Here is a 26,322-nt window from a genome sequence, read left to right on the forward strand (position 1 = left end):
TGTGTTCAACCCACTTATTTCAAGTGACCTTGAGTATTGGGACACATTCACCTTAAGTAGCTTTCAGGGTGTAAAAGTCAGTATTTGGTTGTATATCCCTTTGAGGCAATGACTACATGAAGTCTGCGACCCACTGAGCTCACCAAACTCTTTGTGTAATCATTTGAGATGCTTTGCCAAGCATTTGCTGCAGCCATTTTGAGTTCTTGTCTATTTTGAGTTCGTATTGACTTCAATATTTTCTTCAGAATGTAAAATGCATGCTCAATTGGATTCAAATCTGGAGATTGACTTGGCCAGTCAATTTTCCACTTTTTTTTCTTCTGATGAACTCCTTGATTGCATTGGCCGTATGTTTTGGGTCATTGTCATGCTGCATGGTGAAGTGCCGCCCAATAAGTGTGGAAGCATTTTCTTCTACATAAGCAGACAAAATGTTTCTGTAAACTTCAGAATTCATTCTGCTGCTGCCATCACTAATTACATCATCAATAAAGATGATTGAGCCAGTTCCAGAGGCGGCTATGCATGCCCAGGCCATGACAATACCTCCACCATGCTTCACAGATGAGGTGATGTTCTTTGGAGCATCAGCAGTTCCTTTTTCTCCACACTTTAACCTTTCCATCACTTTGTTAAAGGTTTATCTTGGTCTCATCTGTCCATAAAACTTTGTTCCAAAACATTCCTGGCTCATCTTTGTACTTCCGAGCAAATTCTAATCTGGCTTTTCTGTTCTTGGTGCTGATGAGAGGTTTTATATCTTGCAGTGTAGCCTTTGTACTTCTGCTCTCTCATCTTCTGTGAACTGTGGATTTTGATATCATCACCTCTGCACTCTGGAGGTTATTGGTGATTTCACTGACAGTTGTTTTAGGGTTTTCCTTGACAACTCTGATAATTTTTCTCTCATCAACTGCAGATGTTGTTCTTGGCTGACCCAGTCTTGGCTGATTGGTAATTATACCTGTTGTTTCATTCTTCTTCAGTATATTCCAAATCGTTGATTTTGTTATGCCCAATTTCTGTGCTATGGTTCTGATTGAGTTTTTCTTTTCTTTCAGCTTCAAAATTGCCTGCTTTTCTTTGACAGAAAGTTCTTTGGTTTTCATATTGATTTTCGACTACGGACTCCAAACACTGATGTCAACGGATGGTCACAGCTCTTTTATGAGTGCCTAATTACCCAACAAGAGACACCTGTCAGCCAATTGTCCCAATACTTTTGCTCCTTCAAAATAGAGGTTCAACACTATCAATTTGTTTAATTGACCCAAGAGGGCAGAACTGAATTGAAGTTAATATATTTAGATTAATGTTAACAAGAAAAATAAAACCTAAGAAAAAAAACAAAACAAAAAAAACCAAACCCCTGCATAAGTGGGAAATGCTGGGCCTCAATGTGGTGCAAGGATGAACACCCATGGTGGTGACCAACTGCAGTGTTACACATTTTTAACACAATTGCAGATAAATAATAGTGAGTGATGGTCTTTCTAGGTACAGCAATGACCGTTAAACCAATGTAAGTAATTTTTGCGAATTTTAAACATTAAGGCGCACATACTTTTGAGTTTTATCTTAATATGGGGCAGAATTAATATACACAATATGTACTTTGCTGCTTGATATAATACATTTTGCAAGAGCAGATCCTGAGCAGACCTCATCAGTTTTACTTCTCAATACCTATATTTTCTGAAACAAAGCTTATGCAGCTACACAGACTTCAGGGAGTGTTTTTTTTTCTCTTTGTGATGCTACTGTAAAACCTGCTGTTTACAATAAAGATCTACACTTCATTTGGAGAGGCAGTATATAGATAATACAAACCTGCAGCTTCCACGTCTTTGATTTCTTTCTAAGAAGTTTCAAAGCACTGGTGTATTCAGCTTATATTCTGCAAGCAGGAACCAGCAAATCGCTGTCAGCTTTAGTTACAACAACCAAATCTGCCATTTCGATAATCCCTGGCTTGATTCCCTGAAGAGATTTTTTATTATATAATTACCAGTAAATGTAATTGTAACCTAATTAAATATGATCTTGCATATGATCTGTTTTTAAGGGAACAACTCAATGACACAATAAACTAAAATACATTTTAAAAACAACAAGGTTGCATCCAACTGATATTTAATTAATATTATTTTACTGGTATATATTTTAAACTAGATTAGTGCACTTAAGAAATATCCAAGCCTCATGGGGCATACCAAATACTAGATAATTTGTTGTAGGAGAGGAGACATCTGCATCAACAGTATAAAATGAGTGCTGCATTCAAGAGCAGTTCAGACCCTTCCCTACCGGCCAGCATTAGAACAGAGAGGGACTTAGATGCTTGATTTTTTTTGTCATGGACCTGCAGCTCGTCACCCCCTGCTGGCGGAATCAGCAACACAAACATATCGACCATGTCAACCACAGCTAATTCAGAGTGTCCTACACCTGAAAAAAACAAACAAAAAAAAAAAAACCCAGACATGCGCAGATTTACTGTCTTGATTATTGTAATAGGCTTACATTTTAATCTTTGTAGGAATATGCTTTTGAACAACAGTGAATAGCCAGCAAAATCCATGACGTACCATTAATAAATCAGACTTGTTATTTTACACAGTAATGAGGACAGACCTTTAAGGGTGTGTGAGACAAAACACAATATGGGTTTATTCCACTCTCCAGTCCACTACCGTATTCAGACACTGAGTATGTGAACATACAGAGGCCCTGCCCTCCTTTTCTGATTGACAGCTCAAATGCAGAACCGTCTGTTAGTTTACGATATTGATTTCTGTAGCCCTGCCCTCAATCTTCTTCATGCACTGAAAGGGGAGAGGCAGTCCGACTGCAGCTATTTACAGTAAAGCATTGCTCACCATGTTCAGATCAAAGCAGCTTGTACTTTTGCAACAGGCAGAGAGAGCTGCTTGCCTTGCTTTTAGGGAGACCCCTTGCAACTACCCGCTAAAACACAAAAGGTCTCCTCAAGCTATCCATTAATGCTGCAACAGTTTAATTGCTCCTTGGAAGGTATGAAAATCTGTTATGAACCAGATGTTTTAAATTTTGCCAGAAAAAGTTGCCTCATACGTCTCGATCTTAAGATATGTTTGGAATCCGAGGACAAGTAGCTGCAGTCCACAGTTAAATAGGAACGCTATTACTAATAACACCTAACATTGGAAACAAATTTCACCTACAGTCTCCACTCGAACTATGTCGTAGCCTGCTCCCTCACAAAGCAGTGTGGCTTCATTTGTGGTTCTTGTTACTCTTCCAAGAGTACCAGAGGCAGTGGAAGGACGAACGTAAGCATTCATATCCCTGGACAGCTCTGTCATCCGTGTTTTGTCTCCCAAGAGGGCGATTGAAATAACAAAAAACAATGAACACAATTCTCCCTCCTAAAAAAAACATGAAAATAAGTTAATTCTTGAATTACAACAATGTGAAACAATGATGGAGCACTGTATTGCTTATGTTTCATGCAAAATATGTATGGTCAGGTGTTTAATGAACAACAGTAATTACATAAAATGAACTCTAATCCTGTGTAGTTGCCTTTAAGAAGTATTCCAACAGTATCCCATAAGTGAACACCTGTTTATAAATGTGTTGATTTCAAAACAAGATGCTTCCCTTCCCTCACATTTACAATTCAGTACTAATCAATGGCAATTAACTTCCGCATTGAGTGTTTAAAAAAAAAAAAAAAAAGATTGGAAGAAAATATTCCTCTCATCTAGGGCACTGAATGAAAATGTTGCAAAACTAACAAATGCAACTGATTCGTCACGTAAACATGACCTTTTCTTTAATCTAACATTAAACTACTGCTGAGGAAATTGGGATATGTATTTCTTTGGTCGAGTTTAATCAAAGATAACACCTTGCCCAATCCCACAATTCACTGCAGAGATGAAGTATTTCCAAAGAAACTCAAATTCATATCAAAAGGAGAAAAGAAAGATAAGACAATCGCTTAGTTTTAGTTTGGTCATGCATTGTTTTGCGTTGAGTAATTAACACGTTTTATTACATTTAATTGATACCCAAAGCCTTCTAATTTCTTATTAAAAGTATCAGCAGCCCCCTAATGAATATGCAAAAAAATATATACAAGTATTTCATATGCATCATTGATATACTCAGAGGTTAATTTTTACTGGACATCGGTCAGAACCAAAAACAGATACCATCTCAAAAAAAGATAACAAAGCTGCTCAGCTGAGCATGTGACACAGTCATGGCCACATGCACACACAGAACTCAACGTAATTTTTCTGTCAATCCTGCTGCAAAAACGGACACAGAGACCTTGAAGGTTAATGGCTACATTTCTTTTTCAGGGAACCAGGGTTATGATAATAACCTAACGTTCCCTTTCAAGTACGAAACTTAACCATTACTGAATGGGTCGGTATACCCAAGCCATCGCAAGGGCAAGATTGCTGCAAGACCGTCATGCTGCAAGGCTAAGCCGAGGCTGCCTTGTGCGTTACCATTCGTAACCTAAGTAACAAGTAGCTAGGGCTAAAAAACTGAGGGAGAAATTCAGCTCTATGCCTGTGTTGTAAGGGTTGACCCGGAAGCCGCCCGTAACACTCATTTAATGGGCAGTGAGCTTCTCTGGAGGGGGCAAGTTGGCCAGCTCATAGACAGTCTTGACTGTATCGGCTATCCATTTGGACAGCCTCTCTTTAGACAGGGCTTGACCATGGGACTTTGCCCCATAGCAGACAATTGTTCAGACTACCTCCAACTTTTTGTCTTGTCAGCATAATACGCTAGTGCCCGCACAGGACAGAGCGTATGGAGTTGCCGCTCTGTCAAACTGGAAAGGAGGTGGATGGAAAGCCTCCAATTCCACAGACTGGTTGACATGACATGCCAAGATGGTTTTCGATAGATTGGTATAGAGCAAAACCTTTGTCCTGGCTTAACCCTTTGCGGTCCTATATTATAATTTTTCCTATCCAAGCCGATGTTGGATCTTGTCCGACATCATCAAAAAGACGTCAAGCACAGGTCTCTAGTCGTTTTTTCTCTGGAAAAAGCAGAGAAAACCTTTCAATGGCCGAGTGAGACTGATACGAGCCGAATGAAGCCAAAAAAAAAGGGGGGAGGGCGGATCTGAGCAATCCACATAGCCCCTGCACCACAGATAACACGGACACAAAGAAGATAGCTGCTTTCGCATCCAGCGCTCAAAGAATATCATGGACATTTGCAGAGCTTTTTGAGATGTTACAGTAATAAAATAATGACTTGGATCGCATTATTGAGGATTTTGGTGATAAAACGAGTCAGAAGAGGATTTATCAGTATGCACGACTATGAAGAGGTATGTGAAAAATACTGCAAACAAGGGGTGGGGCTTGACTGGAGATGCAGTACTGAGTGCCTTTTAAACCTGTTTTAATCTGGGGAAAAAAAACAATTTTTAAACAGCGTGTGTAAAACAAACAGCACGTGAAAATAAATTTGACCAGACGCTCCTGACAAGCACTGAATAAATGGACCGCTAAGGGCTAAGGATCACCTCTGAGAGTGGACACTACTTTTTGGGGCAGATAGTGTCCTTGGACAGGAGTGTTAATTAGGCGCTTGTACCAATGCAGCAGCAGAAGCCTCCACTAGCGGAAACTGAGCCAGGCCCAGCTTCTCTGCATCATACTTCCTTTATAGGGTGTCCATAGGACCAGGAAACAGCAGGAGCTGTAGCCATGTGACCGCAGGACAACTGGATCTCAAAGAGAAAATCCAGGTGCACTGGGGGAGGGAGAAGAGATGGCAGTCAAAGATTGATTGTCTTGCTTCACTTCCTGTAGATCAGGGCACCTGCAAGACTGCAATAGCCTTCTTGATCAATGGCAGAAGCTTTGCTGACAGGGAGAGCTTAACCGCAGGGGACGTGCTGTTTGACAGCGTCCTCAGATGGGAACGCCTGCTCCTGTTCGCCTACCTCCTCAGATGCAGCGATGGCGAGCACATCATCCTGCTGCCAATCTGCCCTTGTAGCCCCCTAGGACCCCAAAGGAACAGGCAGTGCCAAACATTCATGCAGCAATTCAGCAAGAACAGTAACTTGATGGGGAAACTGCTGCCCAGAGCTTCTCCATTTGAGTCCACTGATAGCTTGGACCGATTACTTCTTCCTCAGGAAAGGCAGAGAAGTGTGAGGACGACCACGAGGACAGTTTCCTGCATGGGCTAATTTCATCATCCGATCTCCCTTGGCACAGAGCCACAGGGTGAGGATGCAACCACCTCTCTAACAGATGGGGGTGATGGGGCAGAGCGCTTTGAGAAATGCAGACAACACGCAGAAAATGCAGTTCACAAATGCCTCCTTGGTGTGCTCCGGCCCGAGGCAGGAAGAGCATCTGGTGTGCTTGCCCTCCACCGGCAGTCTGGCCTTGCGTGCATCGCAGAGATAAAACCCAGGCATTATGCAAATAGCAATGTACAATAAGAAAGTAGATACTGCCTTAGCTGCTAAAGGCATCAACAGGGCTGTTAAAAATCTTCTTGGTACCAGACTGCGGATGTAAACACTGGTTGGTACAGTCCGGGTCAGTTCAGTGCCTGTAGCACTGGGTGGGTATGGTACCGACGGTACGGTGCCTGTAGCATCGGGTTGGTACAGCACCGTTACGGTTTATAGCTGCACCATACTGGTGCATTAACCAGCATCCTGGTATGGTACCAGGTTGGGAACAGAGCACTGACCTGTGCAAGCTACTGGCAAAACCACTCAGTCAGTACCCACAGGAGACTGAAGGAAGCCTGCAAGTTAGTAAACTAACAGCCCTCGTAAAGGTGATGAGAAAGCTGTCACCAAAACAGTATCAAGGTGCTGTGAGAGGGATTCCCGAAGCAGCCTCTTGGTCTTGCGCAGCAGCTGCTCTCACTACACAAGTGTGGTGTGCCGCAGCACACAATACAGATAATCCTGTGTGTAGTTTCTGTGAAAACAGAATACACTGAGAAAATAAATATTTCTCTCATACAATACAGTAATACAGTTACTTAAATTATACAAACTGTCTTGGAATATTGGCTGAAGCCAAAACAAGAATAAAAGTTATGCCAGCCGGAGCTATTGCAGCCTGTGGGGAGGGCACAAAGTCAGCAGATTTACATTGCTTGATCCCTGGGAAGGGGCCAAAACAGCCATTTGTAATATCTAGGTTTGTTCCAATTAACAGATTAAAATCGGACCAATTAATCAACTAATTGTTAGCAGATACTACTTTAAATCATGCATTCTGGGTAGACAGAAATGCGTGCTGCTATTTAGGAAGTGCTGATTTGAAGTGTGCACTCTCTCCCCAGAGGTGGTAGGACACTGGTTTCAAGCTTGTATAAAAAGGTGTTGTGTAAAAATCATAATTACTGTCTTGTTTTGTGCAAAGATTGCTGATAGTGTGCTGCGGGTGTACATATGTATTTGGAATTGGAAAGTTTATCTATGTTGATGTGATCATTTTTAACAGAACAAGTAATAAAGTACTTAACTAAATACTTAGATGTCAGGTCAGTTCTTGAAAGGAAAAATGGCACAGAGATCTGGGCGTGCAAGCCTTTATACCCTCGGGGGCAGGCATGCCTGTCACAGGGGCTTGGCTGAGCAGCTTTGTTATATTTTATTCAGGTTTCGGGTCTTAAGGTTAATACCCATTTGATAATGGTTAAATTTCATACTTGAAAGTGAATCACCGCTGTGTAACAAAAGCATGTTGTCTAGATCACAGATATGGACAGATGTAACTCAAGTGTATCGTCTCATTCATACAACCTCAATAGAATAGCCACCGAAAGTCATGGTCACCAACACTCCGGCACAGTGTTTAAATAACCCTGCAAAAATAAGTCAGCAGGATACCAGGTTCTCTGGAATTGAAAAGTTTTATTTATAGGAAAGAAGGGAAGGAAGCAAGTGCTAATGAAACCTTTTTTATTGAATCTTCCAGTAGAGACTTGATATTCATGGAATAAAATTGCCTTCCGGGAACACTACATACAGCACAACAAAACAAAACAAAAAACTGACAGGGAAAGCATTTAGTAAAAGTGCGTATAACAAGAGCAGAAAAGATCATACAAAAAAGTGAATACAAAATGTCAGTTTAAAAACAAACTCTCCTGTAAAACTTTTTTCTTTTTTTTTTTTTTTTTTTTTTTTTTTTTTTTTTTTTTTTTACTGCTGGGTCTTGCAAAGCTTAAAAAAATAAAATCAAAAGTTTAGAAATGACCTGGCTGTCACTAATTTAATACAGCAACAGCCATGTCTACATCTTCAAAACAAAGAAAGACCAAAACAAAAAATGTGTTTGCCACATGGGCTCAGGCATAACATTTTATGTAAAATAAATGATTTAGGTCAGTAACACAGCAATATACATGTTACCTGTAAAATGCACATCGGGCGGCATGTATAACTGCTTTTCTGCTTATTTTGGTTTTCTACCATAATACAACTACCTGCATAATCCTGCAGACTATTCTACCCATACTAAACTTTCTAACATTACAGGCAGTTTTTTTTTTTTGTTTTACTCTAATGCAGAATACATCTCACACTATTTCCATTTAACAACTGTAACAATCAGTACACAACAGAAAGGTTATTAAGAGGACACTGATAAATCTTATTTTGTATTTCACCCCCCTTTTGAAGTACTGCTATGGGAAGCATAAAAAAAGGCTCTTGGTAGTTTTACATCTGTGCAACACATCTTTATCCTACAGTGTAAGCATCTGTGAGCATAAAAAACAATTGGAATTTTTTTTTGACCATGATTATAATACAGAAACAAGCTAATGACAACTTCTGCTACAAAATAAACTATTTACTGTCCCCCCCCATCCCCCAATTGGTCATCTTCCACCTTTTAATTCTTAATGTTCATGTAACAGACCCACTAAGAGAGCCACTAACTGCTTGGGTATACAATGGAATACTGATGTAAACTAAAACATATTAACAAGACCAGCACTGATACTCAAAAGAAAAATGGTCTTGATTAGTACAGCTGGTCACAAAGATCAAGTATCTTCCAGACTCCCACACACCCCTGTGCCATTCTGCAATGTGCCCATTTCAAACATCCTTCAAGTAAAATGCAACCCCCCCCCTTTGAAATGCAATACTAGTTTTCAACAGCGATGGGCAAGGAAAGAGTTTTGCCTAGGACACCGAAGAAATGGGGTTGTGAGGGGATCCCATCTGTGTAAGAACTTTATCCAGCCATTGGAGAGGACCATGCAGATGGATCTCAATCCAGCAGGGGGTGCTAGTGACATCCTGGCGATGATATTCTGCACCCCAACCCTGGGGGTTACAAATATATTTTTACCAACAAAATAAATCTCATTTCAAATTTCAAGAAGTTATTTTTCCCCTACAAAAACTAACAAAAAGCATCTCTGGCTGACTTGGTACTCAACCAAGTACTTGGTATTTAACTGTGACACTTTTTATGATGGCTTTAAGATTAATGCAATAGGCACCGGATTTGGACAACTAATTCGGGAAACCAAATTATAACCTTCTCACTGCTGACCCGCAAATCATGAGCCAAATTACATTTTACTATCCCCCACCCCCTCACCCCTTCACTTACCTTTACAAAACTCATGCGGATGGTGCACATCTTAGTAAGCTCATAGACGGCTTCAAAGCCGTGGTTCACCGACTGGGCCAAAAGCTCAGCAAACTCCTGGTTGTTGAAGATCTTCAAGCTGCAGCCGCTGGGGATCTTGCAAACCGTCGTAGGGTGGAAGCCGTGGTGATAGTTGCAGTTTCGACTCTGCACAAAGATGCTGCTGTCGCTAAGGCACTCGGCATACACTTCACCTCCAACATAGTAAAGATGGACTCCTGAGAAAAACAAACCCATAGGTGTACAAAATAACCAAAATGTAGAAAATGCAGTGCTCTCAATCAGGAAATGAAATACTATCCACTTTATTGGGTTTAGTTTATTTGGCAGCTTCCTCCTTTTTAAATAAATAAATAAATAAATAGAAGCATGCCCCTGATGCTGAATTATACCCTTGTCTGTTTTGTGATACAATGCAGACTTGCTTGCCTTTGCCGATATGCCGCCTAGTGTTCTCAATGGTGGAGTTGCGGTTAACATTGGACAGGAGCCCAAGGCAAAACCGGTTCCTGTTGTTTGAAGGATCAGTGAAGCCATCCACCAACACACTTGTGGAGGAGGCATGGAACGCCTCTCCCACACGGTTATTCAGCTCATAGTAAACAATAGAGCACCAGTGTTTCGGCTCCTCATAGGCCACTGGCTGAACATCTGCAGAGGGGGGGAAAAAATGGATTTAAAACATATTAGAAAGGTTCTTGTAAAGATCAAGCATGTAAGTAACAAGCAGATATGATGGTCTGCCAAGTCAAAGCACCACTCAATCGTTTTCCAACAGTGGGTGCACTTTGACGGCAGGTTCTTGATGGCACAGGAACCAGTTTTACTTGATTTTTAATATCTTATGTTTATAATGTCTTAGTTTTGTAACTCCCAATTCACATTTTACTTTAATATCTGGGCTTTGTTGTGCCTTTCGAAAGGGTTAAACCAGAACCCAGGCCCCAGACACGAGTCACTGTAAAGAGAATTTTAATGCTCTTGCATTTAATCCCCTTGGCATCAGCTGAATACAGTTTGTTTTCTTTTTTCTTCTACAAGTATTCTACTGTCGGTATTCTACCTATGCATATGAAGTTGCTGCCTGTAATCCTGTGTTCTGCTGTTCGTGGCATGAAACAGATAGGACGTACCATCAAGAGATGTTCCGCATGAATACAAAACAGACATCGGGGCGCAAGATAGTTAAGAAAATTTGACGAACTCACTCATGCAAAGGCAGAACAAATGTTTGTTTGAATTATGCCAGGTGCACAACTGATAAGAATCTTGCATTTAAAAGACTGACCACTAAGTTCTTCTCAGGAATAAGTTAGTAAAGGAACTTGCCTGTTTCATTTTAAAAAAAAAAGAGACATTTATAAAAGATTGGGAAAGATGTCTGACTAACAGAATATTTTTAAAATGAAGCATGATAAAGAATTTAAAAAAGGTTCCATTTGAGTCCTTCAGAGGGTTTTACATTAACATAGGGCTCGGGACGGACGGACAGCCCTCTATCTTACCAAGTCCCCACCACACTTGATCGCAACATCACTTCTGCCCTTTGTCTCTGTCTCCATCCCCTATCAAATACATTGCATTCTGAAATTAGAATGCTTCTCAGGGATATTGATTTTGTCAAGCACAAGCATGTCTTGGTACTCTGTTATTGCATATATGAAGGGACATAATTTACTATCTCGGAAGGCAGAATGGGGTGCAAATGCATTTTGATTCAAACATCTTCAAAGGCATCAAAATAAGTTAACCATTAAAAGTATAAAGTTTAATTACATGCGAAGATATCCCATGATCTTCAAAGAGTCATAAACAGAGTCACAAGCAGCATCTCTGAATATGTTTTGATAGACATTTCACTTGAACCACCTAAAAGTGAAACATTAAACTGCACAGTGGCACATTTCTTGAAAATGTAGCTGTATTTGAAATCATTGTTTAAAAATGTAAAAATCTGCAAAGCATAGTACTTACAGTGAACTCATCAGGTGGTGTTCAATATAGCACTGCTATTGTAGGGCGAAGCTGTTGCAAGGCATTGATGGTTTCTAGGGTTACCTTTTGACCTTGTTAAATGAATGGCTGGTCTGGTACCGTTTAACTTAATGATGGTGACAACACAAAGATTAACAGAAGTAGATTTGAGTAAAATAGAAAAAAAAACATCCACAGAAAAAGGATGGCTATTTAGCAAAAACGTAGCACTAGAGGCACAAAACAAATACATCCCAAACGCAGACAAATCAAAATCTAAAACAAATAGCCAAAATGGTTTAATGGATTGTGAGATAGCAGGGAGGGGGTTAAAAATCCTCCCTGCTAAAAAAACATGTGAGAATGCACGTTTGGGTGAATGGGCTAAGGGTTTAATTGTTTAATTGTTTAGTTATCCCCTGCACCTGGAGGTAATTGTAAATTCACATTTAAATGTAAAAATCACATTTAAATGCATCAAGATTTCAGGTTGAATACTTCCTATAGGCACTGTATAGTGAAAAGTGTTGAATTTAAATCAAGGGACGTAATGTTAAAACTTTACAATGCGTTTGTAAGACCTAATCTAGAACATTGTGTTCAGTTCTGGTTACCTCGGTATAAAAAGGATATCGCTACTCTTTAAAGGATGCAAAGGAGAGTGACCATAATTATTCTAGGTTGAAAAGGCATGTCTTAATTCGGTCTTGAACAATGACCAGGGGTCACAAATGGAGATAGTATAAAAGGGGCATTCAGAACAGAAAATAGGGAGCACTTTTTAATATACAGAGAACTGTGGGAGTCTGGAACCAACTCCCCAGGATTGTTGTTGAAGCCAACACTCTGGGATCCTTCAAGAAGCTGCTTGATGAGATTCTGGGATTAACAAGCTATTAACAATCAAAACGAGCAAGATGGTCCTAATGGCCTCCTCTCATTTATAAACTATGTATTTCAAATGGCAATTAAAAGCTTCTTTTGAGCCACAGGTTTGCAAGTCATCATCGCATAACAAGGTAGGGAGATATTTATATAATTTATCTTAAATATAATAATACGAACATTTGCAGATGGTCGATAGTTTTTTGCGGGCCGTACTGTTTTTGCCGAAATCCATTGCCACTGACAAGAAATAACTGCCAGAAGAAAACATGTAAAATAATTAAAGAATGAGGAAGTAATTTAACTGAATTATGAAAATGAAGACAGTACAACTACAAAACCAGCAGATAAAAGGATTAAGATATGACAATAAATAAAGGATTTGAGAGTTCTTATGGTTTAAAATGAGAGCTATGATTTATTTTCATTTTATGAAGTACAAGTAAATGTCAAGGCTACATCAATGCCACTTCATTTCTGATAGAATGCCAGCTGGCCTGTTGAAGAAAGAATCATGTTTGTTTCAGTGTTCCTTTATAATACTGTGATGGTGAGCAGGTGCACCTCATTTCTCCATTCCCAGAAAAGCCCAACAATGGAAAATACCCAGCTCCACAGGACACAGCTTGTTATCCAATCTCTGATGAGAACCTCCAGCAAATAGTGCTGGTCACAATTTAGAACTAATAAGTTTAAACACACATATGTAAACTAGCCGTTTTGAAATATTTTGCCACTTTTACATTAGTTATTATGCAGATATCTGGGTACGTTTTTGGTAGCACAGCCATTCCAATTGTGTAATGCTTGTTGCAATGGAGATATACACTCATAGCCACATCTATCAACCCAGATACTTTATATTCTATAAAACCAGTGGTCCTGAGGAATCTGGAGACAGAGTTGAACTGGGTAAAACACAGCCTTAACATGGTTATGGACAAATGCAAAAAAAAAGAAAAAAAAAAGTTTAGTCTGTACAAACTTTTGGCAGTTTCATACAGTGCCTGTTTTGTTATGCAACCTATTAACATTTTCACTAAAGTTATTTACTATATGGTGAAGTTAGGGTTTGGATGGATAGATTTTTTTTTTTTTTTTAAACTGCTGTCAAATATTATTATTATTTATTTTAAAGACAGTGTGGTAAAAAGGTTACAAAACAATTGGCTGCAAAGGGGTTTATTATATATCTAGCCTAATTAATACTGTCATGGTTCGTACCATCTACAGTAAATGCCTTCACTGCACCTTGTAAACAAACGTAACATTTGTGCCTATAATGTCTGCCTATAAAATGCATAAAACAGCATATTATCTACAACAAGCAAATGTGGAGAAAGACATTTGTTACCAGCACAACCTAAACTACATGGTCAAATTTCAGACATTACCTATGGCCCTCAGTATGATTAACTGATTATTTACACACAAACACACACACTGGGACAACCACAGGATTTTTGTGTTTGGATATTCACTCAAAATGTAAACATTTCGTTTGGATAGTCGTTCGTTTTCAAAAAGTAATAAAAACCATTATATTGTTCAGAACGCAGCCAGAGGCAGAACAGCAACAGGGGCGGGGGGGGTGTGGCCCCCATGTGTGCCTATGTAAAAATCGCTACACAACATTTCCAGCAAGTTGGGCACTGTTTAAGTGAGACATTTCAGATATGCAATGTTTTGCATCCTAGGACGCAAAATAAATCCACTGGACAGAAAAATATTGTGTCTTGCGTTCACGGGACACACAGAACGGGAAAAGGCCGCAGACATGCATATTCATGGTAATCTATTACACTGCAGAAAAATGAACACAAAATACTTGTTTTAAAAAAAAAAAAAGGTTCTGGAATATAACAACCTTGATTAAGGTACACTCCAGTCATGTAGATGGCAGCAATAAGCCACATACTTGGTTTATGCAGCAATATTAAGGATATTTACTTTTAGACATTTCTGGAGCCAGACCAGTGTCTGTGACAATATGGCGAAGCAGGTGTCAATAGGATGTTTTTTTTTTTTGCTAAGCAGTCAACATTTTCTGGGGATTCTCATGAAGATCACCCAACTGCATCTCAGCCATCTACTTCTGACTGTATGAGCACAACAGTGACCAAAGCAGTTGCAAGTAGTAGTAATGCAAACAAAAAATATGATCTTACCATTCAGAATGGGAGATTAAGTACCTGTGGCTTGTTTATCAAGACAGCAAGATGTACTGTAGGCTTCTGGGCAAAAAAAAAATGTATACAGGCGGATGTACAGATTTTTAAGACTGTTCGCTTAAGACACAGATATGGCAGTGCTTGCTGTTACTGGATTGCAGAAAAAGATGAACATACATAGATGAAGGCAACAAACAGTGCTTAGAATCCACAGTAATACTCAGTAAAACACAGTAAAACACAGTATACTGGATGGCACAAGAAAAAGAAAAACAAGAAGTTCTTCTGTAACGCGGCTTTAGAGTTTACATACAAAACTCAAATTTGATGATTTATACAGACATCACTCATCTGACAAACATTCAGCATGCTCTTGCTGAGTCTGTGAGAAGAGTGTCTTCAGGACTTCCATTACATGAGAGTGGATGTTAAAACGTCATGCTGATTTGAACTCTGCTCCCGCCAAGATAAGCACCAACTAAGACGTAGCTTTACAGTAAACTAATGTGATCCATCTACATCTCCATCAATTTGCGTTTCTTTCCATCTGATGATGTAGATATCCTTCTGCCTGGTGTTGATGGCTGAAGTGTAATGCTGGCTCCACAGATCAGCTCATTTTGCCTCCCCAGCACATCAGCACACACAATGGCTGCGATGCTGGCTCCAGGGATCAACCACAGTGCAGTCTCCCCAGCACATCAGCACGTCAACCATCTGGATTAAGCTAAATAGGGTACATCTCTGGGGTCTTCAAGTGGGCACCTTCCATCATCTGTGATTAGTCGACCAACCCACGACACCTCAAGAGGGCTCGACAGCGATTCTGGGGTCCCAGCATCACCCCTCAACTCAGCCCAGCTTACTTACCTGTACATCAGCGTTGCTTTCTTTCTATTGTGCTTGAGATCCCCAGCCAGAACCTTTCTGCTGCTTCAGATAGGTACTTCACTGTGTGACGCAACTCTTGGCCACTGAACCTGACATCTCCGAGAAACCGGGTTGTAGACTGCGTCACAAATCCTCAACAACCCACCTCCACTGGTGGAACCCGGACTCTCTATCCTCACTGTTCCACTTCAGCAGCTAGTTGAGCATAATGAAGTTTCTTCCTCTCATACACCTCATCCACAGCATCCTCCCATGGCACTTAACTCTAAAATATGAACAAGGCATGCTGATCCAGACCACAAGACAATGTCTGGTCGAAGGTTAGTGGTGGTAATCGATTAGCTAAAGTTGTCGATTTGGGGCCTGTTGAAGCAGCCGTGATGGCAGGGTAAATCAGGCGTGAGCACTCATTTAAAACAACTGAATACCCGAAGGACATCTGTGCATTATGCAGCACATCGTTTTGCACTGGTTTCTTCAGGTGCCGCTGCAAAATGTACACAACATTAAGAGGTATAGGCAAACAGTCAACGCTGTGTTCAACTACTTCAAGTAATCTGCTTGTCGCTATGAGGGACTCTAAGAACTCAATCGGATTCTTCATGAAGGAGACTTCAGAACTTTAAAAAACAGCCATGCTCAGGGCAGTGGCTGTCACTTAGCAGAGCTGCAGAGTTTATTAGCCTTTGGTGTTAACAACTGATTGTTTAGTATCTGATGTATGGGACTGTGGCAGAGCAAAGCTCTGCCCTTTAAATTGGCAGGGATGGGGTTAACTTCCCCTACCTGCCTGGGTTTATTATGTTCAGGTGGCTGGGGTTGATTAGTTGATTAGGTTGATTAACGATCAATCAGCGCCCAGCCACCTGATATAAAAGGAGGCCTCTGCTTCTCATTTGGGGGACAGGGAGCTGAGGAAGCAGGTTGGTGTTTGTTTTGTGGTTTTTGAATTTTCTAAATCCAGTGAAGGCATTGCCCAGCCTGGAAACTTTATTTTTGTGAGTTTTGTTCTTGCTTTATTTGTGTTTGAGTATCTGTTATTTTGCCCTTGTGCACTTTATTTTTGTTTATTTATAATAAAATAGTTATTTTTTTGAACTGAAGTCTGTCTCTGGGCCTCTATCCACTCGCCAGCCTGCCACAGGGACGCAAAATTTTGGGTATGCGCGTTTCAAGAACGCATGAACAGAAAAGCTATTTGTTTATTGACCGAATAAATAAACAATTCTAGACAGACCACGAAGCCACAGAAACAAATCAAGTTACTTTTCCTTTTGCATTTTCTGTACTTGCTTTGGAGATTAAAATGAACCAACTTTTGGTTCACCTACAGGCTTTGAGCCTTCAGGTTTTTCTCTAATCCTGCTACAGTCCACCACTTACTGTGCATCTTGAAACCATAAACAAGGCAAACTGGCAAGTTGCCATGTCAAATTTTGATCAAAACCATTCCTAGTACAATTTTCCAACAACGGTTCGAGAACAATTTCATGATTGTTTCATTTGGGAATCGAAACAACCTGAAACTAAATACTTTAATCATTAAAGCACCTACATATGTTCCTTTGCATTTCAAAACAGATGTTTGTCAGGGTACTGAAAGTAAAAGATGAAGCAGTTAACCTGTATTTTGTAATTTATTTATAATTTTTTATTAAATATTGTTTTTTATAATTATATATATATATATATATATATATATATATATATATATATATATATATATATATATATATATATATATATCTATATATATGTCCGTTTTAACAAACTAATACATTGATATTGTGCACCTATTTTGATCAATAATATACCAAAACAAAGCAATATAATAACACAACTGAAATACCAAAACTAGACATTAACTGATATAACCAAGGCTAGAAGTTAACTTAAAGCAGTAGTAAGGACTTGATACCTGCCTGGAAAGTAGGTAGCAAAATGGTCTTATTCTGTAGCGTTTTAATTCGACTAATTATATGTAAAAACTAACTTTAAAAGCAAACACCTACCTAATTCAATTTTGTTAAATTGTTTTAAAATAGACTGACTACTATCCCAAACTAACATAGTAGGCCTATATTTAAAATCAGAAAGTATTTATTTAAACCACCTTGTGCTGAATTAAGTAATGGAACTAATGCAATTCCTTGTCGAAATTTATTTAATTGTGTCCTTAAGTTCTACAAGAATGCAACCATATCTGTCATCTAAGCATTTTATATGCCATCAGTATGGTTAACCAGGTTATGTTTCATCAGTGCAAATTAAGTGGTATGAAATTATCCTCTTCAGTTGCTGACTGAGATTTTGGCAACTGACAAATCACACACCTTTAAAATGTTTAAAATTTAAAAAAAAAAAAGTAACTTGTGCCACATTATCGTTGAATCCTGCCTTGTATCAAATCTTTTGCAGCAAATGTTTTGCTTTTGTGGATGAGGAAAAAAAATTATACTAAAAAGGTTTTAGGTGCTTTGCAATCCACCCATATTAAACGGTGGGTATAATTAAATACTTTTTGACATGATTCTCAAGTGAAGTTCACTTTAGCCCCTTTTCAATACGGGTAAAAGAATTTTATATATATATATATATATATAATATATATATATATATATATATATATATATAAAATTTTGGTCTCAAAGCACACACAATATTTTAGAACTATGTATGTTCCTTATATTTTAGTCCTGTGAAAATAAGCGAATCCTAAATTAGACAAACCATTACATTTCATGTGATAGAATATGGTTTGTCCATTTTCTCTTCATAGTCTGTAGATTTGACCAACAAATGTACCATACGTATAGAAAGCAAAAAGCTTCCATGCCCTGGTTTGCTTACCTGGTCTGTTGCTGATTTCTAGGGGAAGAGGAGGTGCCATCAAGTTGGTGTCCATAGGCTGGGAGCCATCCTGAGTCATCTGATCTTCTGGGGGCATATATGCAGGAGGAGGAGTTTCAGCTAAAAACAGAAAGTAACAGACTGCATTGACACACTGAAATAGCCAGAGATTCAAATGCTCAATGCTGACTTGGGAATGTCATTACCAAGTTTCATCACAGTTAAATACGCTATGTGGTTCTATGGTTCTCCATATATTTTAGTGTGACACACATACAAACATATGGGAACCTCCTATATATTCTTGTCGACAGGGAAATGCATCCCTCCTGGGGGATAATCACACCAGATAGTTAAGTGAAAAACTTAATTTAGTGAAGAGATTGGGTTTGAGTAACAATGCCTCCAGGTTTTTTCCTCAGATCAACAGTGATCCAAAGTAATTTCAATCTGACCTGGTGGACACTACCAAAAATAAATAAATTAATAAATTAGAAAAAAAAAAATCACACCCACAATTTGAAAAGCTCCGAAAGCAACTATATGGTATTAGTATTTATTACTTCACATCAAAACAAACAAACTGTGGTGGAATTTTCCATTTTTTTTTTTTTTTTTATACATTTTGAAACGTTGAAGAACACACCACCAGGTATGAAATCAGGAGGAACACAGTCCACCTGTCCAGGCACTCGCCTGGTATCTGGAAGGGGCTCCCAGGGTCCGAGCTGGCAGGAGAGTGTGGGAAGGTGCTGCTGCTCCCGCTGCCTGGAGAGTTGGGGTAGCTGCTATTGGGCGAGTGGGGAAACGGGTGGCTGTTGGCTTGGGGGAAGGAGTCAGGGAAGGTAGCGTTGTGAGGCATGTGGGGCTCGTTCTGGGCCAGGTTGCGAAACTGTGCCAGGAGGCTGTGTTGAGGGTTGAACTCGCTGTGTCTGGGAACCAGGACCGGAGGAAGCACTGGAGAGGGGAGGGAATAAATCAAAGATTAGAAAATGAGACAAAAAAATAAGACAGTTCTAAGCAGCCAAAGTCCTACTTCTTTTAGACCAAAGTGGATTAGTGCTTAGCCGAGGACCCGTTAGAATCTCGACTCATTCAGTTTGACTCTAAGCCGATGGACAGTTCCTTGAGCCCACAAAAAAAAGAGTTTAGTTAGTAAGAATTTTTATATTACAGAAACCTTTTCAACATTGTGGAACAGTACAAAAGTCTAGGTACTATAACTTTAAAACTACTTACATTTTCCTCAATGTATTGTATTTCAGCATACAATTGCTTAGCTTAACTATACTTAAAATAACCCTTTTAAAAAATACATATGAAACTGCCCAGCCTCCATCCTTATCATATCCTAGGTGTGAAAATGGGCTGCTGTTCCTTATTGCCAAGGGCAGTTCACCTTAACGTCCTTGTGTGTCAATGAGAATCTTGCTTAATAAAAGCATATTTTAGAATGAAGATTCTGGGATCTCAGCTAGGTCATCCGTGGGAAGACAAATATACAAAAAGCTCCTCCCTGCCATATACAGTGCCTATAGAAAGTCTCACCCCCTTTCAAAATTTACACCTTCTACATCTACACATCATACCCCACAACTTCTAAGTAAAAAAAAAAATTCTAGAAATCTGTAGAAAATTTTTAAAAAACTGAAATAGCTTTGTTGGAGAAGTCTCCACCCCCCCTTGTAATAGCAATCCTAAATAAGCTCAGGTGTAACCAATCGCCTTCAAAATCACAAGTGGTCTCCACCTGTGAAAGTGTTGTGATTCACATGATTTCAGGATAAATTCAGCAGTTCCAGCAGGTTCCCTCTGCTGAGTAGTGCATTTCAAAAAGCAAAGACTCAACCATGAACAACAAGGCACTTCCAAAAGAACTCTGGGACAAAGTTGTTGAACGGCACAGATCAGGGGATGGGTATTAAAAAAAATATCAAAAGGATTTAAAATATCCCTTGGAGCACTGTCAAGGCAATTATTAAGAAGTGGAAGATGTATGACACCACCAACTCCCTGCCTAGATCAGGCCATCCCTCCAAACTAGATGACCAAGCAAGAAAGAGACTGATCAGAGAGGCTACCAAGAGGCCAATGGCAACTTTGCAAGAGCTACAGGCTTGTATGGCCAAGACTGGTCAAAGTGTGCATGTGACAACAACATTCCAAGCACAGTACAAATCTGGCCTGTATGTTAGAGTGGTAAGAAGGAAGCCATTGCTCAAAAAAGCCCACCTTCTATCCTGTTTAAAGTACGCAAAAAAACACTCAGGAGATTCTGTAGCCATGTGGCAAAAAGTTTTGTGGTCTGACGAAACTAATATGGAACTTTTTGGCCTAAATGCAAAGTGTTATGTTTGGCGCAAACCCAACACAGCGCATCACCCAAAGAACACCATCCCTAATGTGAAGCATGGTGGTGGCAGCATCATGTTATGGGGATGTTTCTCATCGGCAGGGACTGGGGCACTTGTCAGGACAGAAAGGAAAATGAATGGAGCAAAGTACAGAGAAATCCTTAAGGAAAACCTGCTGTCCTCTGCAAGAAAGCTGAAACTGAGATGGAAGTTCACCTTTCAACGTGACAACGACCCAAAGCACCTGCCAAAGCTACACTGGAGTGGCTAAGGAACAAAAAGGTAACTGTCCTTGAGTGGCCCAGACAGAGCCCCGACCTAAATCCAATCGAAAATTTGTGGCATGACTTGAAGATTGCTCCCCATCGATGCTCCCCAAGGAACTTGACAAGAGCTTGAACAGTTTTGTAAAGAAGAATGGTCAAATACTGCCAAATCTAGGTGTGCAAAGTTGGTAGAGACCTATCCCAACAGACTCACAGCTGTAATTGCTGCCAAAGGTGCTTCCACTAAGTATTAACTCTGGGGGATGGAGACTTAACCAATTATGATCTTTCAGTTTTGTATTTAATATATAATTTTTTTCTCAATAAAAACTTTTTTTCCCTTTATTAGTGCGGAGTTTTAAAAAATGCACGAAACTCTGAGGCACTGACACAACAAAATGTGAAAAAAGTTAAAGGGGGTGTAGACTTTCTACAGGCACTGTATAGCTGCCGGATATGCCTACATTTTTGGAATTACTGCTCCTAAACCATTAGTTCAGTGGAGTTCTGTCTCAATGCCAAACATTCTGCTCTGTAAAAACACCCTCAGTGTCCCCCTTTTTTAATTTAAAACAGAACTAGATAAACAGCTCTCTTGACCAGTTCTCATTTATATTGTCAACCATTGCCATCTACAATTTGTCTAGCTTCAATGAACGCGAATCTAGCTTCTAGATATGGTTGTGCACATGCCTCACCTCAGGCCACACTGCAGCATCCCTCTGCAGTCCTCCGAGAACAGCAAACCCAACAGAGTTAGGTTTCAGGGATAGAGCAAGTCCATGCTTGCCTCCTGCACAGCAAGGAATAATAATACCAAACACCCACCAATTTGTTAACCAGCTGTCAATTCAGCCCTCATCTTACTCTGGAGGTACATAAAGGGCCAAAGGGTGTTATCAAGCAGCAGTTGATAAATGTATGCACATATAAAGAGCCCTATCTGGAAACAAGAGGACCATGGCAGTGCAAATATGAAAAGGATAAGTCAATAAGGCCTTTGTCTCACAGCTTGCTTAAATTGAAAAAAATAATTCTGGAAAACTTTAAATACAATCTTGAATATTTATAACGCAGCAACCTTTATGCAAGCATCAGAGTACTCCACTGTGAGGAGTCGTATTCAGTGTTGCAGTATCGGTGTTCTGACCAGGAATTTTTCACAGCGTGGTGGTGGGTGGAGCAGGGAGGCGGGGAAAGAAACGGAGATCCTGGCAACTCCCCTGCAGGCGAGCAAGGACAAGTCATGCACATGCTTACGCTTTGTGGAAGTAGTTGTCAGGATAATATTCTTTACCTATGGTTGCCAGCAGGTAGATGCAGAGTCTGCGTCATAGGTTGACAAACTCCCTAGCATATGTGCCATTCCACTGACGGGAAACTAGATTTTTGCCGTAGTGTTATCGTTTCTGTCTGACTGAGAAACCGGTTTTTAAATTTCAAAACATTAAAATGGCCTACGATTATGTGGATATAATTAGTGCTGTTTTTAGTCTTCTTTCAAAAATAGAATAAATTAGGTTTTCTAAACTTTTTTTTTTTTTAATTCACAACTTTTTTTTTTTTCAAATTGTACCCTACTGCATAGATGTAGTTTCTGCATGTGAGTTGTATTGTATTTGTAGTTAAAATACAGGTTACTTAGTATAGCTTTTTTTAGTAATCAATAACGTGCATCATCTCGCATTTTAAATATTCTAATAAACTTTACAGTGATCATGTGATTGTGGAGTTTTGCTTTTGTTGTTGTGCCGATATATATGGTTGTTGCACCATTAAGAGTAACTTACACTTGATCACACATGTGCTTGCAAGAATAAGTGGAAAACCTGTTTGTCACTGTTGTTCCATAATTAAGGAATATACAAAAAAAAAAACCTTTTTTTTCCCCACTTATCACAAGTAAAACTGGACATGTACTGTGTCCCACATTTTATATTTTAAAACTTACATACTATATGAAAATCTCTCTATGGGAAACTCAAGTCATATAAAACGATTACAGTAAAATTGTGGAACTTTGGATTTTTTTCTAAAGACCTTGAAATAGAAAAGATTTAATATCTCAAAACTGTTTGGAATACACATTACTGTTCTTCATCTGAACGATCTATTTATTTAACCCAGCTTGTCTTGCTATGTTACCGCTAAACACGTCACCACAAGCGAAATGTTTTCCCTTGTGGCTCAACTATTTTTCCCGGTGGCGAAGGTTTTGAAAAAATGTACTTGTAACTGCCATACATTCAGTATGTGCTGGTAGATGAGTCAATACAGACTTTTTAGTTTGACTTAAATTTTGCCAAATGAACGCTCCTTAGCTTGACCACGTAACATATGCATGCCACAAACGGGAGAACAGCGGCTCGAACAGAAACAAATCAGTGGACTGCCCTACTTGTAAAAAAAACAAACAAAAACAAAAAACCCACATGGCAGCCAAACGAGAAAAAAAATAAAAAAATGTTATGAAACAAATTGTGCAGGCCAATTACCAGAATCATGTTCCAAAAGATGCAGCCCAAGGAATGCCAGTCACCCAAGCACACAACTAAAATATGACCGTGATACTAGTCACAGGGAGGTGACACAGTCATGGTTTCAAACATACCCCCTGGCCAGGAAAGAACATTTTCACAGACGGCAAGCCAGAAACAAGCAGCTTCAAGATCACAGCTAAAAATATATTTTTGGAAAAAGTAACAAAGTGGATTCAAAGGAGGAATAAGTAAATTGTTTATTTGAATTTAAAACAAAGGATTTGTCTCACTATGATTTATTGAGTTTTATTGTTAGAATCGGTGCAATATTTACTGTCAGTAGTCACAGGTGGAAAAACACGGTAAAAAAAAATGTTTTTTTAAACACAGTAGTGACTGTACAATCCTACTAATATTATTCATCCCACTTGTCTAACTAGAGCTGAGGTTGGCATTAATATTAACATACACCAATAGTACTGTCTATTCGCACAATTTTGCTTTACCGTTCTGTAGTTGAAAGAAAACCGCGTCAGTCAAAATAATGTAAAGTCTTACAGAGAACGTAGTTATGGTATAATAAAGATTTGCAACGGTGTTGCTTGTTACAGAGCTGTGCATCAGGGGCGCACCCAGGATCTATTCTCATCTGTCAACAGGGGGGAATGAACATCACACGCACCAAACTAAAGAACATGCTGTCAGAACCAACTCATTGAAGAGTATTGAGAGCTTAAACAAGTAATTTAAGCAAACCAATTTCTCACATAAAGGAATAATTAACAATGTTTCACAGGATTACTATTATTATTTGGCATTTATTCAAACTGAAAACACAGCGTAGCGGCCCGATTACAGCGTCATTTTTCCACGTAGCAATGTAACAGCCTGTTACACTCAACAGCGCTGGCGAGAACCCAGAGTATGAAGTGTTTGAAGTGTGGCACTGGAGGGTTATTTCATAACACCACTAACTGAACTTGAGAAAATCTTTCAACAGTAAAGTTTTTTGCATACAGTATATCAAAACCTATTTTCAGAAATGTCACAAGAACATTTTGACCAAGGAGTTTATGCAGACTATAGGAGGATCCTCAACTAGTACTATTAGAGTTCATTAGGGGTGGGGAAAAATATCAGAACAAATTTTATTTTATTTTTTTGTTAACATGTATTCGAACACGAAAATAAAATAGTTGTATTCATCAGAAATGCGTATTGTGTTTTTTTTTTATTAGTTTTTTTTCAAAGTAAAAAGTACATAATACATTTTGTATGTACAGAATGAAGGGTTTACTTCAGAAATTGCAATATGGCAAGTGGCAAAAGGCCTCAGTCTGACGTGTGAAATTATTTTGACAAAATAAATGAACAACGTCTGTGCAAGTGCTAACAATTGCTCTCGATCCAAGTTTTTTCTGATGTCCAAAAAGACACTAAGAGAAATTGAGTCCTGTGGCAGGGCAGGAGCCCTGCACATGGAGTGGGTTTTGTGTATATATTGTAAAGAAGTGCGTGCATTGTTGTAATTAATTTAATGAAGCACATGATGCCAGCTGTGGATAATCAGCAAGTAGGTGTGTTCCAGCTAGGTATAAAGAGGTCCTGTTTGTTCACCTCGGGGCTGCTGCAAAGCCACGGACAACGGGCTAAAGATTGTCCACGCTACCCGGACATGGAGACCTGGCTGCATAATCCAGATCGCCATGAGAGTGACCCGGGATCAGGAGCAAAACTGACGATGGCCCTGCTAGTAATCGGGGTTTAGATATAATTGAACAGAGAAGATTAGTTCAGGGATTGTAAACCCCACTAATGTATAGTGAGCGAGGTGTATAGAGCGGGACCTCCATGTCTTAGGGAGTAGCGCACGCCGTTGTTACGGCACCTTTATTTTGATAGTTTTTTGTACCGTGTTATTTTTGTACAGCTTGCTGTATTAGTCCTGTGTGCTTTACCATCGTTGGTAACGTCACATGACCATTTTTATTTACTTACTTTCTGTTTGTTGTGAATAAATCCGGCGCGCCTGCGGGGCGTGTCCACTTCAATCCCTGTCTTGATCTCCTGCCTGTTACAAGTCCAGATTATACGCACGCAACCCAGAGCTGGCAAATACTGCCTTAACTGGGGTTTCAGGTGCTGTTTTGGATTTGGGAAGCGAGGCAACATCTGCACTGGTTTCCGTCAGCAACACTGATTCAATTACCACAGAAAACACCCACCATGGCCAACAGAAAGCAAAACATGTATAGCAGTTGCGTAGATGAGGAATTTTTTTTTTTTTGCAAAAACCCAAACTCTGTCAAAGACGACCTGCTCTTATGGTGGAAGCAACATGCCTTGCGTTTTCCAACACTCACAATTTGAAAGGGAAATGTTCTGCATACCGGCAACATCGACTGCCAGAGAGGAATTTTTCAGCAGCCGGTAACAGTTACAAAGAAGCAGGCCTGCAATTCTGTTTCTTTTATAAAAAAAAAAAAACTGAACTTCAAAAACAAACCTTTTTTCTGATTTTGTTTTTAAAATTATTTTCTGTTAGACTGTAAAGTGAACACCACAAGGGTGAGTTTATTTAAATTCTATAAAAGAACACGTATTGCGAACGAAATGTTAATACATTTAAAATCTCTTTATTGGTTGGTATTTGTTGGTTATGAAATGGCCTGAAGTATTGCCATGTCAATAGTATACAGAGCTGTGTTCTTGTTTTTCAGATTTGTTTGTTTAAATGTCACATGCAAGAAATATACTCCCTGCATATCTCTCCACAA

General features: G+C 39.4%; 1 protein-coding gene across 1 annotated transcript in view; it reads right to left on the reverse strand.

The window, feature by feature from the left end:
• Positions 1–7,952: 7,952 nt before the first annotated feature.
• LOC121296959 (mothers against decapentaplegic homolog 1) overlaps positions 7,953–26,322 on the reverse strand; it is a 32,676-nt gene continuing 14,306 nt past the window's right edge. The window contains exons 3-7 of the mRNA XM_041222934.1: positions 19,142–19,402; positions 18,446–18,565; positions 10,104–10,325; positions 9,636–9,892; positions 7,953–9,343 (exon numbers count right to left, since the gene is read on the reverse strand). Of these exons, the coding sequence (XP_041078868.1) occupies positions 9,200–9,343; positions 9,636–9,892; positions 10,104–10,325; positions 18,446–18,565; positions 19,142–19,402 (1,004 nt within the window). The 3' untranslated portion in view covers positions 7,953–9,199. The remainder of the gene's footprint in view (positions 9,344–9,635; positions 9,893–10,103; positions 10,326–18,445; positions 18,566–19,141; positions 19,403–26,322) is intronic.

Source organism: Polyodon spathula, chromosome 2 (assembly GCF_017654505.1).
Source record: "Polyodon spathula isolate WHYD16114869_AA chromosome 2, ASM1765450v1, whole genome shotgun sequence".
Taxonomy (NCBI): Eukaryota; Metazoa; Chordata; class Actinopteri; order Acipenseriformes; family Polyodontidae; genus Polyodon; species Polyodon spathula.